The 19,372-nt window shown below is 47.0% G+C and overlaps 1 protein-coding gene across 12 annotated transcripts in view; it reads right to left on the reverse strand.

Annotated features, from left to right (window-relative positions):
• Positions 1-19,372, reverse strand: part of AAK1 (AP2 associated kinase 1) — a 163,843-nt gene that overhangs the window by 9,041 nt on the left and 135,430 nt on the right. For 5 of the 12 annotated variants that reach the window (XM_072746160.1, XM_072746156.1, XM_072746155.1 and 2 more), the window contains exons 18-19: positions 14,228-14,329; positions 13,120-13,221 (exon numbers count right to left, since the gene is read on the reverse strand). The exons of 3 other annotated variants lie outside the window; for them this stretch is intronic. In XM_072746160.1, coding sequence (XP_072602261.1) covers positions 13,120-13,221; positions 14,228-14,329 — 204 coding nt within the window. Of the gene's footprint in view, positions 1-3,651; positions 8,823-9,950; positions 10,062-11,644; positions 11,756-13,119; positions 13,222-14,227; positions 14,330-19,372 lie in introns of those variants that run through there. 4 more of the 12 variants (XM_072746162.1, XM_072746161.1, XM_072746163.1 and 1 more) reach the window with 3 other exon arrangements.

Genomic DNA, 19,372 nt, shown 5'->3' on the forward strand with positions numbered 1-19,372 from the left:
GCCTCGGCACCTCCGGGGTACGCAGAGATGCTCAGGACGGGGACAAATGCGACCCGCCCCCGGGGTGGCCTGCCCCCTGCCTGCCCCTGAGGACGCGGCCCAGCCCCGCCGCCCCGGGCCCGCAGGAGCACAGGGCTGCTCCGGAGGTCAGGCCGCCCGGCAGCGCTGGCCAAGAGCAGCGGGCGCTTCGGGGGCCCTGCCAGCTCCCGCCACGTCCAGCCCCTCCGCTGGAGCGGCCCTGGGATCCTGCTCGGCCTTGGCTTCGGTTTTCTAAGTTAGCAAACTTCTCCTCTGCTTCAGCGCATCTATCATAAGGCTCTTCAAGCAGATGGAGTCACATCCGTGGGTAGTGACGGAAACTTCTGCAAACTCTAAGCTCATCTACTTCTGGCGACACAGAGGGAGCTCGGGGCCCTGGGCTTCCAAATCAAATAGACAATTACCAGAAAGCGGGAGAGCTTACCTTCCAAGACACATTAGCAGGTTAGAAGTAGGCCATTGGGCACATGTTAGCAAGAGGGCAGGAAAAAGGCATAAGTAACTAGGCAAGAAGAATCCAGAGAAAGGGTGGCTCGGGGTAAAGGCGTCATTTCATCCTGGGGTTCCCAACCCACCAGGCCTTGGTACAATGGTGTGGATTGTGTAGCCGACTTGGAACCTCCGTGCTCAGGTAATCCCATCACCCCCTCCCCATGCTACCCTCTCCCCTTCGGGGCAAGTGGTGAGCTACTAGAAACTTCCGCTAACAATCGGCCCCTGCTAAGGTTTCTGCTTGAATTAAGCACACAGAACACAGCAGAAGCGGCATCAAAATCAGTTTATTGGGAAGCCAGTCACTTAGGAGACATTACTTACATTGTAAAGAGGCGTAGAGAGAGGTTGGAACATTTTAGAAGGTAACGTACAAAAATACTATGTTTCGCAGAATTCTAGGACTCTTTTTTTTTTTTTTAGCAGTGCTTCTTTTTAAACAGCTCTGACCTTAAATATTGTTTGCAGAAACCAGAAAAAAAAGAAAAGGCGACTGTCCCCTCATTTTCTAAGAGTTTGAGGGCATCCGGTGCATTTCCAGGCAGAGTCTTTAAGCGGAATTCTGTCCCGGGTGCTGCCTGCAGAGCGTGATTTTGAAGAGGGGACTTTCTCCCCTTGCTGGCAGCTTCAGTGCATGCTCCCGCTCGGCGACGCGGAAGCAGTAGACGGCACGTGCCGCCTGCCGTGTTCGTGGAGACGCCTGACCTCGGCCTCTCGGGCAACTATGCTGCTATTAGTCCTGTCACGGTGATTCTTGGGGCACTTCTGAGAGGAAACGCAAATGAGACGGGGGGGGGTGGGGGGGGGGGTGGGGGGGGCGCAAAGGAGCTTCCCAGAATCAGGCCGAGCCGAGGGGTATGAAAGCTCCCCTCCCCGCAGCTCCCCGAACCGCTTTCCAACCCAGCAGCCGCTGGACGACACAGTTTCCAGCCAAAACTAAGGCAGTTTCTCCTCTTCCAAAAACTACCCCAAAAGCTGGCGGTATCAAGCCAGTTCTAGGGGGGAAAAGGGAATTGAGTCAAGCCGATGACCAATCCTGGCATCGTCCTAATCGGTACTGAACACTGAGCTCCAGCCGACTGGCGTGAGCGTTTTTGGGGAAATTTAAATCGAACTGACACCAGTTCGCGTGCACAGTGCCAACCGGCAGCCGCCCGCGGCCCCGGGCGCCCGCGTTCAGAGCCGGCCAGGACGGAGGAACGTGCTTAACCTGGATCTAAATCGCCTGCCCAGTGGGTTCGGGGTCAACGGGACACCCGCCGAACCCGCATATAGCGGGACCTTGATGGCAACGGGAGAACCATACCTAAGATTTCCAGGGCTTCCAAGACCCCTACGGACGGCCACAAAGCCCCGTGACACGGCGTTTGAGGGGGAGCTTGGTCCGCCCTCCCGGCGCGGCCAGAGCCGTTTCCCTTCCAGGGCGTCAGTCCGCTGTGCAGGCCCGACGGCCGCCTCGAGGGGTTCCTAGGAAGGCCGAGGCTCAGCCGCTCCGTTCGGTTTTACAGAAGGTGCAGCGCGCCCACGGCGGAGAGCACCCCTCGCAGCCGGCCCAAGCCGGGCCTTCCAGGGGACCGGGGTGCCGCTGGGTGTGGGGAGGCCCGACACCCATACTCCCTGGGCACAAGACAGGGCGCTCGAGAGGCGGGGAGAGCCCCAGGCCTGTGAGCAGCAGATGGCCGCGGGAGGGCCTTCCAGGGGTCGGAGTCTGTTCCTGTAGGGAACGTGGACGTGAGCCGCCCCGTGAGGACGGCCTCGCTCTGCGAGGAGGATGTGACGGAGGCCGTCGGGCTGCCAGCACAGGATCTGCACCCGTGTCCCCTCGTGCCGGCCCCATCCCTCTGGGGACCAGTACCCGGCACAGCAGACGCCCCGGGCCAGCCGCCTCCCCAGGGGTGGGGGGCTCGGACCCAGGCCCTGGCCTCACGGGCGCGCAAGGTCCTTATCACGACCCGGACTAGGGCATTTTGTTCTAATCCCCTCAAACTGGGCCAGGTCTCTCTTCATTGGTTTAGCTCATTAAAGTAAGAAGGCGGGACACACTTCTTTTTCTTGCTCTCATGTAGGACCATGTGCAAGACTAAGGGTTAAGCTCACTTTTTTGAGACTTCGACTCGGGATAACCCCATTTTAGTCTATTTTGAGGCCCCAAATGCATGCAGGTTCCAGTACGACTTCATATCCTTGACACAGTAGGAGGGAAGTCCCCCAAAGTCTCGGACGGCTCGGGAATTCGCCTCCCTAACTGTGCTGAGTGGTTTGGGGTTGCCCCGGGGGTTTGATCTGATGGACACAGTGAGGGGCCATCAGAGGGCTTTAAAAAAAAAAAATTCAGATTCTGAAGACTTAAATTCCAGGCTGGATATTCTTTAGTGCAATGTGTCACGCACGGCCAGAATTCCCCTTTCCCCCACTGTCACCGAAGTAACCGTCCCTGAGCGGTCTCGGAGACACGATCCTTGCCAAAAGCTGGAAACGAAGACTTGGGGGGCCGAGAAAGCTCAGACATTTGGCAAATAGAAAGCAAACTGGCCCTTCCCGGGAAGGTCAGAAACACTGCACCACTGAACACCCACCCTCTTGGGGCCAAGTCGGGGACTCGAGAGGTGCGCGTCCGGTTAATAGCTTCCACGGCCTTCGGCTTAGAAGGTAAAATCAGGGTTTGGTTCTGCCGTGCGCCGTGCGCGGCATTAACGCCCGTGACTGGGGCGTGGGGATTCGGGGGCGGCCGGCGCGGCCGGGGATGCTGTGCCCCGCGGGCCGAGGCAACAATGAAGCGAGGGGGGTTTCGGGGAGCACAGAACTGCTGCCCCCAACATCGAGTGTCTAACTAAACTGGCCCCGGGAAACCAGAGATTAAATGAGAGCAGGGAGCTGCACATCCGTGCTCCGTTCTCGAACCCGAGCCTGGTCGTAGGGAATGCGGGCTCCCGGGGGTGCTCTCCCTGCCTGCCGGGGAAGCCGGTGGCCTCGGTGCCCGTCCTCAGCACGCGGCCGCCCCCCCTTGCGCCCAGGTGCTGACCGTCACCCAACCACCGGGTTAAGTCCCTTTGGCCACGGTGGGTTTTCAGAGCAGGAAGCGGCAGCTGTTCAAAGTTACTTACACCGTGAACATCAGGCTCCTGGGTGAACAGGGAGGTCTTTATTCCCCTGTATGTTTACATAATAAACTGTTTACAGACTTTTTTTAAAATACAATACTTGCGCAGCAATGTTTAAGTTCCGTATTTTTACTGCGTAGGGTAGCTTCGCGGACCTGTCTGCTCTGCCCTCTTGGGGAGGACCTGATAGAGACCCGCGGTAAATACACGTCCATGTGCCGAGGGGCAGGGGCAGGGCAGGGCGGAGGAGGGTAATAACCCCCGGGAGAAAGGCTGAAGTCAGGACACTACATCAAAGTGGGAACCAAGAAAGTGTCTTCCCTTCGGGCAACGGGCAACTACGGGCCGTTTGGTAACTTGGAGTCAGTCAGCGTTACCCGAAGCACCTCCCTCCTCCACCTCCTCCACCTCCTCCACCTCCTCCACCTCTCGTGAAAGGAAACCCAGGATAAACATAGTGTCTCCTTACAGAGGATTTAAATGGAGGCCATCTGGGATTCATTTCGACTCAAGAAACCCAAGTACATCCAACTGCAGCGACAGGGCGAGCGTGGAAAATGAAAAGACTAACTTCGTGTGGGTAAGACTATAGTCTCTAGAGAGGAATAAAAGACAGCTTGGTACTACCTGGAGTGTTTCAGTAAAGAGCTCATCCTCTGCATCCCTCTCATAGCTCCTCTGCTCTGCCTGGCAGCCTCTAATTTGCTTCTTAGGACTTGGGGCGAGCCTGTCATTTTTGTCCCCAAACTCTTAAGTTAGTGGCTACATGATCCTGGTAATCTTACAGCCAGAGAAAGTTAAAGACTCCTGGAAACTTAGACAAACATCATCGTGGGAGACTTTCCTTTGGCCCAAGGTTATCTACAGTGAGCGTTTCTTCAGCCGAACCCAGACCCCCCGACACTTCCGCGCGGAGCTCAACCCCAAAGGTCCTCCCCTTTGTCTAAGACTGCTGCCGAGGGCAGACTGATCCTGACCTGGGGAAAACGGTGTTAGTTCGAACCAGAATGATCAATTACCTGCCAGGAGAGCAGGGGGGAAAGAAGTACGATAAGCAAAACTAAAATTTCATCTTGAGAAAAACAGGTTCTTTTCTTGAGTTCGTTCCCTTGTAATTATTAGCGGCCCAAGTTCTAGAATTCTAATTCGGGAAGAACCAAGCCCAATATCAAATGACACGGAACAGAGGGACAGCCTCCCTCAGGGGTTATTTTAAAATCCGCATCTTTCCATTTTCTAAACTACCAAAGACAGGTGCAATTACGGAAGTTCCCTTATTCAGAATATTGAGGAAATTAAGACTGATTGTTGTCGCTTGCCATTATAAAAGGTCATCTCTGGGAATTTTCGTTGGTTATTCCTTTCCCTGTCTTTAATAGTAACCATGCTTCATTGGGGGGGAGGGGGTGATTTTGCTTTTTGGAAACAGCTAAATGTGACTCAGAACCAGGAGTCATGGAAAAGACCAGGAAACAGAACATACTTCCAGGTGTTGAAAGCAATACTAATTAGGTAAGAATTCAACGGATTTTCTTATACCTGATTACCTTCCTTGATGGTTTCTAAGGAGGGTAGTTTCAAAAATAAAGTAAATGAAGGCAGCATCGCTAAAGTATTAGCCTCCCAAGTAAAACCAGATGCCTTCGGAGGGAACAACACGCAACGAGCGGTCGCAATTCTGATGTGTCTGCTGAAGAACCCATTAATTATGATCAGAGTTAGAGGTGTCCTTATGATCAGAGTTAGAGGTGTCCATTTAAGCCTTATCTCTTCTTAGCCTGCGGTTTTTAAAAATACTGGGACTTAGATTTGGTGATCTAGTTATTTGAATGCCGTAAAGGAGAAACAAAGTTTGCGATGTGTTCTGGCGCAGTAACTACTTGTGCACAGTTGGGACTAAAGCAAATTAGAATCCTATGCTTTTAGTGTCTGCTCATTTTTAAGTGCCAGATCACCGATTATATTTTAGAAGAATTGAAGGTGTCTGATGCTTTTTTGTTGGAATAGGCAGGTACGTGTAATAGTTTCTCTAAAAGAGTCTATGTCCCAAACTCACCGATAATGTAGGCTTCTGCTGCGATAACCAAGGAAGGGCAACCGAAGCCAGTGAAGGGCCGTTATGATTCTCTAAGACGTAAATACTGCTACAGTAACGGGAAGAACTAGAGAAGATAACTGAGGAACATCAGGATTATACGAATCCTTCACAGTCCTTCCAAAGCATAATAATACGTATGCGGAACTCTAGAATCCCGTAAGCTTGAAGACCATCTAGTCCAGACTCATCACTGCATACATAAGGAGCAACAGCGCTTGGAAGCGAAGCGCCCGCTGAAGCCCACTTGGCCGGTGACTGGCAAACGTCAGGGAGAGACCCCAGGTGGACTGTCCTGCCCAGGCCTCTTCTCCCACGGCCCGGCCTCGGGTCCCACACCCGTGAAACGAAGTGGATGGACCAGAGACTGGTCTCTCTGACCCCGCTTGTGGCTCCGTCTAGAGTTCCGTGGGTCTACCAGTTATCAGACACTGTAGTGTGTCTAGTCTCCTATCAGATAAACCCTTTTAGCTCAGGGATGAAGCTCTACACTAAGGGAGGTGCCATTTACTGAGTCACTCACATGGGTTCCTTAAAAGAAAAGAAAAAAAAGTTCTCCCCTTTGAGGTCCTATCCCTAAAGGACAAACCCAAGATGATTTCACGCCGTTATCTCCCTCGGGCTTCCTCCATCCAGTCTCTGGCTTCCAGTCTGTTCATTCTCATTAACAGTCTCCATTAAGCTTTATTGAGCCAGACGACTAGGGAATACATCTCAATGTGATTATGGGTAATACACGAAAGGAACAGTTTAGAGATACCGAATTTCTACACTGTACTCTTCACGGTTTCAATTAAATTGAGAAACTAGATATTTCATTATATTTCTGACATGTATACGTATGGAAAAAAATAAAATTGGAAAACACAGGCATAAAACATTGTTCTTATTTAAAAATAAACATTTCCTTCATTAGTTTATACATTCTTTATCTATGTCCAGGAAAAAGGAAGAATACAGTTTTGATTTTCAGGAACATCCCTGTCCATAGAGGGGCCAGCCGAGTCCCACTGTCACTGCCATCCAATCATGGAGAGCTCTTCAAGGACATCTTTTTTTTTTATCTTCAGCAGGAAGGTTGTGCCTCCCTCAATTTTGGAAATGATCCATTATCCTAATAGAGAGCTTTACTTAGCTCATCTAGTTTCAGCCGGCACAGGAAGTATTTAAAGTCAGAAGGAAGACTGAAAGACTCAGATTTTCCTCCGATGCCTTTCAAAGGCTGCTCTCACATTTCTGGGGTCAAAGCTTGACCTCCAACGTGCAGTGCTTTGCAGGCTGTTGTTGCTGCTCAACTTTTTTTTTTTTCCCCCTTAAAGTGCAAACGTGAGGAAGAAGAAACAAAAGTACTAGATAGAGAAACAAGCAAATGAGCTTGGAATTTTATTTGTACAAATCTGATCAACTAAGAGTTTCCCCTTCTGATCATGGAAAATGGCACTCAAGGAAGAGAACCACGACGGGTTTCTCTGTGCCCACCTCTTTCCAAAAGGGCAATTCTATAAAATTGCTTTCTGTGTAAGGAAGAGAAAAATACACTTCAACGAGTAAGGACATATACATACAGAGGGTGACCATGAGGCATGTTGTCATGTCAGTGCAGGGTCCTTTATTTAGTTTATGAACAATATTCTAAGGTTAGTGAGGAACTACGCTTTGTTTTGTCTTGTTTTTAATCTAGGAAGCCAAGGAAAACCAACTGAACATATTTCATTGGCTGCATCCTTCGATTCAAACATCAGAGAGAAAAGAAAGGTAAGTAGCCAGAATCAAATTGTGCCTAGCTTGTCAGCACACTTATTTCTGATTATCTGAAAATAAACGACATGCTTATTCTACAAAGACAGAGGACCTGCTGAAAGCTTATAGCAACACACAAGTCTACTCGAAATGATTCCATATGTTATACTGTAGGATTGCTGTATAGTTATACAAGGGAGTGAGATCAAAACCCTGTACAGACACCTGATATCAGACTTGAAACGCCAAGTGGAAACAGAGCTATTCAGCGTCTTCATTTATACACAATTTACAATATTTGATTCAAAATAAAAATCACAAGAAAAATACATCTGTTTCTGCTACAATTCCTTCCCCTCCCCCATCCACCCCCCAGTGAAAAGTCTTCTAATAAAAGGTATCATGTTACCACCATTGTCTTGTTTTGGTCTAATTCTGAGATCCCGGCTTGGGACAGTTAACATGGAAAGGAATGGCAATACTTGGGTTTTAAATAATGTACACATTTTATCCAAGGATCTCAAGTACTTGCAGTCACGTCTCCAGATCTGAGAAATCACGGTTCAATGGAAGCCAGAATGCTGGATGAATGCTGGGCAGGTTGCATGGGGTGGAAAATCCCTTGGCTAAGTCTATGATCAAACAAGGTCAAGGCTGGTTGGCTAGAGCTGGGCTCAATTTCTCTTTTCAAACACATCCCATCCGTCCGTCAGTTTTACCCTCTCTTAAATCACACACCCATCTCCAGGCTACTGCCCAGAGTCAAGACCAACTGAAGAAGCCATGTCCTCATGATAATGCAGCAGCGTAAAAAGCAAAAACAGAGAAACACATTCATCGGCATCTGGCCAAAGGAGACAGGGGTTGGGAGGATTGGTTTGGGAGGCCATTCCTAGCAAGAATGAGACAAAGGTGTCAATTCACTAGTTTCAGTTACAGTTAAGCTTTGGGTGGAGTTGATTCCAGCAGAGGTGAAGCTCATGGCATCTAGCGCTTGATTTAAGATTATGCTATTGAAGAAGGGTAATGAGAAAACACAGCAAACTAACAGGGAGGAACTGGCCAAGGAATATGTGGAGGGCCAAAGTGATTTTCTTTCCTTATCGTTTCTACAGGAGAAGGCAAGGGGTAGGAGACAAGGGCTAGAGGGCCCCTTGTTAGCAGATTTTTTTTAAAAAAATCATTTTTCTTATAACTCCGTAATGAAAATGTATATTACGGTGTGAAGGTTACAGAACTGCATCTGCTACTGGGTCACGGCTACAGGTCTATGAGCTGATCCACCAGCAGTAAAGACCTGGCTAGGTTGGGAAGACTGGACTCAGAGCTCCCACTGCTGTTTCTAGAGTGCCCACCTGGAAGTGGAGAGATAGGAATTCAGTACAAAACACAGAGGGTTAAGGTTTAGATGTGCAGAGCAAGCAAAGGAGAAAAAACAAAAACAAAACCAAACCCTAGAGAAGCAACAATTTACATTTGCAAACTCTTACGTGTTGATTTTTAAACACACAGGTCAGCTTTCCCCACCTCCCACCACGGCTTCAGGCACACACCCTGGAGGCCGAATACCTTGCAGAGAGGATGCTATTTTCCCATGAACATGTATTTCGCCTGAGAACTGCTGGCTGTACCCTAACTTCCTGATAACATCGAATCACCTCCCTGGTAAGGCAAACGTCAACATTTTTTGCTTTGGGGAGAAATTAGGTATTAAGACCACTGGCAATAGGAAGGTGCTTTGGGAAATATATGGATGGTCCCAGGGCAATTCGGTGCCTCAGGGCACGTGCAAACGGCTTTAATCCATCAAAGAGGAAAAAGGATGCTTCGAAAATGTCCAAAAGATGCAAATGGTATCAAAGCACCATATTTAATCTCTTTGGCAAGAATGTTTATTGTGGATCATTCTACTCATGCTAAAAAAACGTTCAGAGCCTCTTTTTTTCTTTTTTAAATATGTGTGTTCTGGTTTCCACTGACTAAAGGTCATTTTAGTTTTGGCTTGATACCTTGTAAAACCCAGGTTTTAGTCAAAGTATTAAATGTTTTTCTTGGGGCAGCCCGGGTGGCTCAGTAGTTTAGCGCCGCCTTCAGCCCAGGGCGTGACCCCGGCGTCCCGGGATCGAGTCCCACGTCGGGCTCCCCGCAGGGAGCCTGCTTCTCCCTCTGCCTGTGTCTCTGCCTCTCCCTCTCTGTGTATTTCATGAATAAATAGATAAAATCTTTTAAGCAAATGCGTTTTAAATAAATAAATGCTTTTCTTTTCTCTGAATAAACCGCACAGCCCAGCTTTGAGATCACTGCATCTTGGTCTGTACCTGTGTCTCCACCTTACCCTGGCTCAGCCCCAGGGATGGTCATTATCCCCCGTTTCCCTCGTTAGGTGTGGATGCGGTTTCCCCTCTGGTAGATTAGGTACATTACTATTTTGTAGAGAGCTGTGATGTCAAGCTCTTCTCTGTTCCCCATCCTCTCTTTCTTACCTTGTGGGTTTTTGGTTATCAATACAGGAATAGGGTCAAACTCATCTTCAGCCACCTTGTCCGAGCCCTCAGGGACATCAAAACCTGAGATGAGATTACTATCTTCTGCAGCTTAATACAGAATGCAAGTACACAAGCAGAAACAACAGAGGTAGAGATTAGCAAACGAGAGAACACGTAAGAGGCACAAAGTTCCCAACTATACAATCACGGTTGTTTTTTGAAGGTGACAACGCTTAGTCTCATGAGTTGAAATAAAAGCAGCAAAACTGGAAATAGGGAGACAGAAAAAAGATGGTTTGGAGACTTCCATAAATGATTAGGGGGAAGGGTCAGAGGGCGCGTTCTCTCTGGCCACTGTAAAGCCACTAACTGTAGTTGCTGTGAGGTGGCTCTTCAATGGCCATAATTCACAAAGGCATGGGAATTAGTCATTGATCTTCCTTACTGAGCAAATAGAGGCCTAACAGACAAAACTGGAGAACCTCAAAGCCAGGGGCAGGGGCTTCTTTAAATACTAACTACTATAGACACTGAATGTTAGTTAATTGGATTTAAATTAAAAAAAAAAAAAAAGATGCAACTGCTATATACAAGGCAAACAAAATACTTCTGGAAAGGACTCGCTGCCCTGTGACTGGGGGAAAACGACTTTCCATCCACTCTGATGCCTCGGGGAGTGTTGGGGCCCAAGATCACATGCACTGAGATTTCCAGCAGAAGCATGTTAGAGCTTTCTCCACAATTCTGATTAAGACTATCCTGCCACAAAGTGCTCGCTGAGCACCTATTTTGCAAGTGATGCTTCTCTGTGATTACATATTGCTGCGGACACACTCCTGCCAGGCTTACCTGGTCAAACACATACTCTATAAAACATGATCGTTAATGCTGTCGAGGGTAAAAACAAAAGCTCCACTGTTACCCCTGCAAACCCTAAGCTAATTATTTTTAGACATCTCGGGGAAGCTCCCTTCTTGAATTTCTTTCAGAATAAACTCAACATTGTTCTTTTTCTATATTCTTTCCCCTTCCACAAAACCAATTTCGCTGCCCAAGTACAGAAAGAGGTTTAGTGAACGCTGCACACAGTAAGCCAGGCGCTGTGCCCGTCACTTTTACAAACTCCATTCAAGCTACTTCTGTCCCGCAGCATTTCAAACCAGTATCAACCCAGGACTAAGACGTGAAAATGGGAGATTAGGAAGAGAAATCCAGTAATCAATCCTAACTCAAAATGTAAAACTTTTGTCAGTTCACTCCTTGAAGGCTGACTTTCGAGGACTTAGGCCTGCTTTATTGCAGCAATCGCTACCCAAAATCTTTAAATCAGATTGGATGAGACAATTTTAGGGTCTAAGGCTAACACGTATCATATTAATAATGATAGTCAAGTCAGTGGATGGTCAACTCAACCACCTACGGCCCTGCCTTTAATGGAGAACGTGGAATACCCTGCGCTCCACGTGACACCAGAAAGCAATGCCTCCGCCAGTTTGTTGTCTGAGCCTTACTGGGCCCTCTTCCTGAGAGGGATTATAACCCAGGGGCTAAGAGTACAAACTCGGGTTTTCCATAGGAAGGAGGGGGCTGAAAAACTTCCCTGGCAAAGACTTTTGGTAAGGAAAATGCTCAGGAGTCATTCGGTTCTCCTTGAAGGACACATGTGAGCCCGAGGACAGGAAAGCGTTTACCTTTATGGGCTGGAGCAGAGATCGCTATGGGGGCAAACTCTTCCAGAAGGTCAGTAGTAGGGTTAGAAAGCAGGGAGCCATCAATCAGGGAATCTTCCCCGGTGAGAGAATCTGAGTCCAGATTGACAACATCCCAGGTCAGTGATGGCATTAAACGGCACATACAATATCATGACATTAGAGCGTAGCCTTGAAGTTACTGCATTTACATGTCACACATACAAGCCAAGGCAGGAGACAGAAAACCCCAAGTGACACATTAAGCCCCCTGCGTTTTCATCTATGGAAATGCGTATTTCTAGATTCCTCTGAACATGAACATACAAACATGGGATAATTCTTTGCTCAGAGGTTGCTGGGTAAGCAAATATGTGGTCGAGATGCAGATAAAACTTTAGCAACTCAGTTCTCAGCAAATGCCATTTGGGAAGAAGGACTTTATAACTTAAAAGTTTCATTTAAACTTCCCCTAAACATTGGTGGGAAAAGGTACCATAGGATGAGGTATCTGAGTTGACTAGGAGGGGGTTGTCCTTGGCTTATTATTAGCAGAATATGACATGATTAAACAGTGTTTTCTAGAACCCAACCAGATTCTCATTCAAGATAAAATGGTCTTGCTTCTTAATATTATTCTTTAAATTTGAATTGCTCGTCTGAATATATGATTGTACTTTTAGTTAACGAACAGAAGGAAGACAAAAATCCAGAGTTCAAGCATTTTAACATACAAATTGTTCTCCGGGAAAGTTTTCTAAAAGGAAAGTCAAGTAAGCACAAGTGGAAGGAACCACATCGCCTTCTATATTCATTTTTTTCCCCCCACCTACATGAGTTTATTTTCATAGTTCCCAAACTTCTAATTGTCTTCTGTTCCAAGTTAGGAAATCAGACACTTTTACCACGGTAACCATGGACTCAGTAAAAATGCAGGTTATCAACTCTGGATTTATGGACAATTAAGGAATTGTATTAAGGATTTGAAATTAGGGGGAAAGCAATGCTGGACCAGGAGAGATTTTAGCACTGTCTACAATTTAGGAACAAATCACCCATATAGGATAAAAGCACTGTGCTGAGAATAGAATGCCAACATCCAGAGCATGAGCTCCACGAAGTGACTGACACCGTTAGATGGAAAGGCGGTTCAGAAACCTTGGAGGGGTTAAGGTCATCCTTGCAGCTCGGCAGAGTTCCTTAAGGAAGGAGGTGGAGGGAACCTGCCACCAGTGAAAAGAATCTTGAATAAAGAAACAGCCGAGAAAGTCCGAGTACCACTCTACAAAGAACAAGGCTCCGAAAAGTACTCTGCTCTTTAGCATGGAAAGGTATCACTAACCACACCGAGCATCCATTCTAGGGGGAACTGACCAGGCTGCAAAAGCAGCCCAGGATCACCTGCTGCAGGTGCAAAGGTTGACTTTGAGGGCCACCACAATGAACGGTTCCCGCAGCTGCAGAGACACCTGACTGACCTGTGCGGTTCGAGGTCACAGATTCCGTCTGAGATGGAAGGCGCTGGGGCACTGGGGGCTCCAGTCCTGGTATGAGACTCTCAACAGCAACATCGGCTTTTTCTTTTGTAACACAGCATTAAGAAAGGAGAACAAAGGGGAAGGGAAAAGGAGTCAAAAGGTTCTTTAGACAACTCTGTGAAGTCTTTCTTCTACAGGGTCTCTAAAATAGCCAGCCCGGGCAGGATGGACAGCACAAGAAGTTACTTTATTTCCGCAGCTTTCAGGGTCTGGGCTTCACTGGCTGAGCATGCGTGTGCAAGGCTTACCGCTAGGACTAGTCTTGGTGAGTCTCAGTTTTTAGAGATAAATATAGAACATGAGACACCCAGCAGGTTTCTTCCACGTCAGAAGACACAGGCTGGGAGGCACCGTACTATCTTACAGTAATTTCGCTTTTCTCAGGGATAAACCTGGGGACAGACAGCCTCTGCGCCTTGCAAAAGCCACTAGTCCATTTCAAATCCCACCCCATGATGTAGCTGGGAGGTGCTCTGCACCGTAGGACACCCCGCAGCTGGAGGCCCATCTCTCTATAGGGTCACGGCCTTCCTAAGTTTTAGGACTATGTGCCCTGGGGTACAGAGGCCCTAGACATCTCATAGGTCTTGCTTGCCTTGCTGCAGGAGCACAGGACAATACCCACACCTCTGCCCTGGATTCGACTCATGGGGCTTCACCACTGGGCAAGTGTTTTCTGTTACTGACACCTGGCACACACAGAGGCCCTATAAAGAAGAATCTGCTAAAGGTAAGGGCCCAGCTTGAAAGCAATTTTCTTCACGAAGCTTTTTGGAACTAACTGAATTTTTCCGTTATTGCTCGTTCGTAAGAAGGTCCCTCTAGAAACGTCAGGCTATTGAGTAAAGCAAAAAATAACAGCGTGGTGCCCCTGGAAGGCAGAGAAAACACTTCCTTTCGGTGATTACAAATAAGATTAAAGGAAGCTTTGTGGCATTTTCCACTCCAGAGCAGGGCTATTCTAGGGATCTGTTAACCAGTTAGTTATCATTCTAGAAACAGACACATACATCATGCAGGACTGAAGAAACAGAGATGACGACTTTACCAATTACAGCATCGGAAGTGCTACCAAAAGGATCTGTCATAGGCAAGAGGTCAGGGAGCAGGAGAGAAGTGTCAGGAGATTTGAGTCCCTCAATTAGTTTTTCTAGGTCGGGCAGAGAGGTAAAGAGAAAGCAAAAATGCAGTGAGATATTAAAGCAAGCTGATCATTTACAGTTTTCTATGCAAACACATTTTGTGGTCAAACTTCTGTATAGATTCATCACAAAACCAAACACTGTTAGCATCTCTTACCATTAATTAAAAATAAGCTTTCAAAGTTCAAGGTTTAAAAAAAAAATTTTTTTTTTTCCTTGGGCCACCCTCTTGGGTCCCCTCTGTCTTCAGGAGCTTTGTACTTAATAAAATTGTGCTTTGCTGCCCACCAAAACAAAAAAACCCAACAAACCAAATACACAAAAACAAACAAAACAAAACAAAAAGTGGAACAAAATAAGAATGATTATTTCCCTTGGTTAAAAAAAAAAAACCGCATTCATTCCTCAGTTGAAGTAGTTACTTTGTAAGTCATTCAAGATAGTGCCCTAAGTTTGTTTGTTTTAAAGTTTGAGGTATATTTACCCAAAGGATACAAAAATACTGGTTTGAAGGAATACATGTACCCTGATGTTTGTAGCAGCAGCAGCATTCTCAATAGCCAAATGTCCATCAACTGACGAGTGGATAACGATGTGGTGCATACACAATGGAATGTTTCCGTTACCCCAAAAGTACCAGTGTGTGTTATTCTGGTCAGTGCCTTCCCGTGACCCCGAGACCTGGCTTTCTGATCTGCTGTCCCTATGGCTTGGCCCCTTCTGTCTCATGTCTTTCATTTAGCACAATGCTCTGGAGATTCCTGCCTGTTGTGGCTGGTGTCAGTAGTTTGCTCCGTTTCGTTGCCGGGTAGTGCTCCACTACGTGACGGTACCACGGTTTGTTCAGTCATTCACCAGCTGATAGACATTTAGTTGTTTCTAGTTTTTAGCTGTTAAACCTGCCATAAAGGGATGCCTGGGGGGCTCAGGGGTTGAGTGTCCACCTTCGGCCCAGGGTGTGACCCCGGGGTCCCGGGATCGAGCCCCACGTCGGGCTCCCTGCCTGGAGCCTGCCTCTCCCTCTGCCTGTGTCTCTGCCTCTCTCTGTGTCTCTCATGGATAAATACATAAAATCTTTTTAAAAAATGACGCTGCCATAAGCATATGTATATAGATCTTTATGCATTCATATCATTTCTTGGGCTTAGTTTTGAAAAAAAATTTTGGACTTGCATTTAGAAATCCAAGTGAATCAAAATATGCCTAAGTTAACTTCAACAATCATTTATTGTCTGCCAACCGAGGGCCTGTGACAAGCTGCCGCCCTTACCACTCTCTGGCCAAATCTCCTGAAATGCTCTTCCACCTGAAGGCAGATTACTTTTGATGTATTTTGGCTAGGAAACAAGGGGACGTGAGAATCCACCAGATGTGTCACACCTGATAACGTCAGTGCACACATTAAGATTTCTTCATGATTTTTTCAGTCTTGATCCATCAACAACTATTTACCTTCAACTTATTAAAGATAGAGAGCATTACTTGAAACAAAATTATGAACCACAGAATCTTACAGAGAGACGGGAATTAAGAGCTCAACCTCCTTTTAATTACAAGGAGATTGAAACCACATAAATTCTATAACTTGCTTGGTTAAAAGCCTGTCAACATTTTTTTTTTAAGATTTTATTTATTTATTCACAAGAGACACACAGAGAGAGGCAGAGACACAGGCAGAGGGAGAAGCAGGCTCCATGCAGGGAGCCCGACGTGGGCCTCGATCCTGGGACCCTGGGGTCACAACCTGGGTTAAAGGCAGCACTAAACCACTGAGCCACCCGGGTGCCCCAACATTTTTTTTTTCTGTAACAGAAATACCATGTCATTAAGGTAAAATTACAATGAAAATTGAGAAAAAGAGTGACTTGGAGTTCAAGTATGTGTATAGAACATTTTAGTGACTCTGCGTTCTTCTAGGCCATCAGGAATCCAGATAAGATGAACTTGGTATTTGCTGAGGGACTGAAACCAAATTTTAGGTGATGTGTTATTTAAGGTGATCTATAACTACACAGATGAAACAAAATAATGGATTTTAGTGTCTTGGCAAGATAATCTGCTTTGGTACAAGTAGCACACTGCAGAAAAAGATATTTTTTTTAAATATTTTTTTTAAAATTTTTATTTATTTATGATAGTCACAGAGAGAGAGAGAGAGGCAGAGACACAGGCAGAGGGAGAAGCAGGCTCCATGCACTGGGAGCCCGACGTGGGATTCGATCCCGGGTCTCCAGGATCGCGCCCTGGGCCAAAGGCAGGCGCCAAACCGCTGCGCCACCCAGGGATCCCGAAAAAGATATTTTTATATGGGAAATCAACTACTGTCTTTGGAGTGTACGGCATGTAGACATCTTTGAGTTAAATGACAGTATGCTACCTTTCTCATTTGCACCTGATACTCATATTGAAGAAAAGAGGTTTCTCAACATCGGGGGAAAAAAACCAGACTACTAACCAAGTGTACCAGTGTAACCACATCAACATTAATCTTGCATTGTGAATAACATTTTATTAGCAGAGAAGATGTTAAAAATATCTGACAATTTTTAGCACACTGGCAAAGATAAGACAATTTTCTTGAAAAGTCTAATTTTTCATTTTTCTGAACACTAGCTTTTGTTTTATTCCCAAATAGAACTTCTTTCATGTACAGAAAAGTGATTATTTGCTTCTTTCACTTTTAGAACTCCTATATTTGCAATCTTATGAAGCAATGGATAAAAAGTAACGACCCCAAATCACCTGCTTATCTTTCATACAGTAGTTCATCTCGGTGCAAAACCTTAGGCTAGCCAAATTCAGAGTCCGAATTCTGGACTTTCCAGTGACTCGCTGCAACCGTGGGGTCATTCCTTAAACTTCTGTCCTTACCTCCTCAACTGTACAACAGACACACCTCCCACCATCTTTTTGTATTGGTCACTCAAGTGTCATCCCCTCTACGCCCTTCCCCATCCTCCCTGCCACATTAGGGACCTTCTGGAGCACTCCGCACTCACTTCTCCTGCAGCCCTTACCACGGGACTGAAGACAGGGAAGGTATCTTACTGATCTCTGTGTCCCCAGTTCTCGGTCTCCTCTCATACCCTACTTCACATCTCTGCCTTTTGGCTTCCATGGGGAGGTGGGGAGGAGATAGGAGATCAACTGGAAAGTCAGGTACTTCAGCAAGAATCTAATATTTTGATTAACCATTATCAAAAAGACAATGTGGGGGGGGTAAAAAAAAGTGTGTGTGTGTGTGAGATGGAATAGGGTGGGGATGGGGCGAGCTGCCAAATTGAGGGGGCTTATCTTCAGACCAAACCTCAGGTAACAAGCTACTCAGCTCACACAGATCACCTGCATGGTCACTGCTGCGTGAGGATACTCGAATCCTGAAATGTGGGAGGGAGGAGCAGGGACAGAGCCGTAGCAGACAGAGAACCAGGAGTGAGAGCAGAGCCACAGCATACGTGAGGTGGCCAGCAGGTGCGAAGCCAGCCTGTCAGTCCCAGCGCTCCCCAGACGACAGAAGAGTCTCACTTAGTGCGGGAGCCCAGGGGCCACTGTAACTATGGTCACCACTTCCATCTGTAGCGTTTAATGTCAAACATTTTCATTCTTTATTCACACACACAAAAAAACCCTGGGCGGGTCTGGGAATACTGACAGAGTTCAGAAGAATGGAGATAGAGACCAAGAGAACGTGCGACTTGCTCAAAGTCACAGACGGACATGGTACAGCCTGGACATGACTTCAGTTTCCCCCACAGGCTGCCCACTAGGGCCTGCCTATCTCCATCAATACAGAATAGGGTTTCACACAGACATGACCCCATGCACAACGGCCAAGTCATCAAAGACGTGTTGACGCTGGAAGGAGCCTCGGATTTTATTCAATTAGCCTTCTCATTTACGGATGAAGGAACCAGCTCCAGAAGATGCAGCCACCTGCCTGAGAGCCTACAGCAGGTAAGCCACAGACCCAGCTAGGACTAGGACCCAGACCTTCTAGACACTAGAGACTCCGCCTTCTGGCTTAACTAAGGCTTTGGCTCCTTTAAAAAAGTAAAGACTATTAGAAGTCACGTCTCAAGCTATTGTTGCTCATTTTTGATCACTATAAACGAAGAACCCAGAAGAGGATGTAACGGGAGGCACAAGGACACAGCCCACAGGCCTCACGTGGGCATCGAGGGATGGCCTCGAGTCACTCGTTAGGAATTCCACTCTCTTACGGTTATATAAAGACACTCTGTGTGGCGGGAGGGAAGAGTGGTGCAGGAAAGAGGGTGGTGAGTTCAGGAACGTGGGCAGGAAGCATTCTTTAAGATCCCAAACCTCAATCAAGTCCTCCACGAACACTTCACCACTTGTTGAGATCTAACGAAGCCCCAGGGGCCTGAGATTACAGGAGTGAGAATGGGTGGAGTTCCAGGTTTTACTCCCGTGCCTTGGTGTGAGATCAGAAGAAAAGCAGAAGTCCCTGCATAAAGTGAAATGTGGGAGGAGGCAGCGGGGTGGGATAGAGGAGGAACTTACCAGGTGGACGCCCAACTGACTGAGCCACCCAGGTGCCCCTTAGGAAAGGAAAGAGAACATCAACTAGCAGGGTCTGAGCGCTTCTGCTTTCTCAGACACTCGTCACCCATGAGGTGGTGGGTCTTCCCTCTTTCCAAGCTGATGGCAGAGGCTGCAGCATCTCACTGTTTCCTAAATGGCTCTTCTTGGATTCATCATGATGATGGACTTTAGAAAAAAAATACACGCTGAATGGTCATTTCTATCTCTTCTTTCATGAATTGTCTGCTCCTATTTTTCCATCAGTGGTTATTTTCTTATCACTTCCTTGTTACCATACTCTGTTGTTTTTCGAGTCTCTAGGGTTCCCAAACAAAAATGAGTCTGGTTAAGAGCATGGAGAAGCACTGAAATCGCAGTGAAAGGACTGAGAAGGTGGATGAGGTGGACCCCTGGAGCAAAGTGATACAGGAGTTCGCCTGGGCACTGGAAACTGAGAGTGCTCTTCAAGGAGAGGATTGTTAGTACTTTGAAAAATTAAGAGGGGA

Source organism: Vulpes vulpes, unplaced genomic scaffold (genome assembly GCF_048418805.1).
Source record: "Vulpes vulpes isolate BD-2025 unplaced genomic scaffold, VulVul3 u000000657, whole genome shotgun sequence".
Classification (NCBI taxonomy): domain Eukaryota; kingdom Metazoa; phylum Chordata; class Mammalia; order Carnivora; family Canidae; genus Vulpes; species Vulpes vulpes.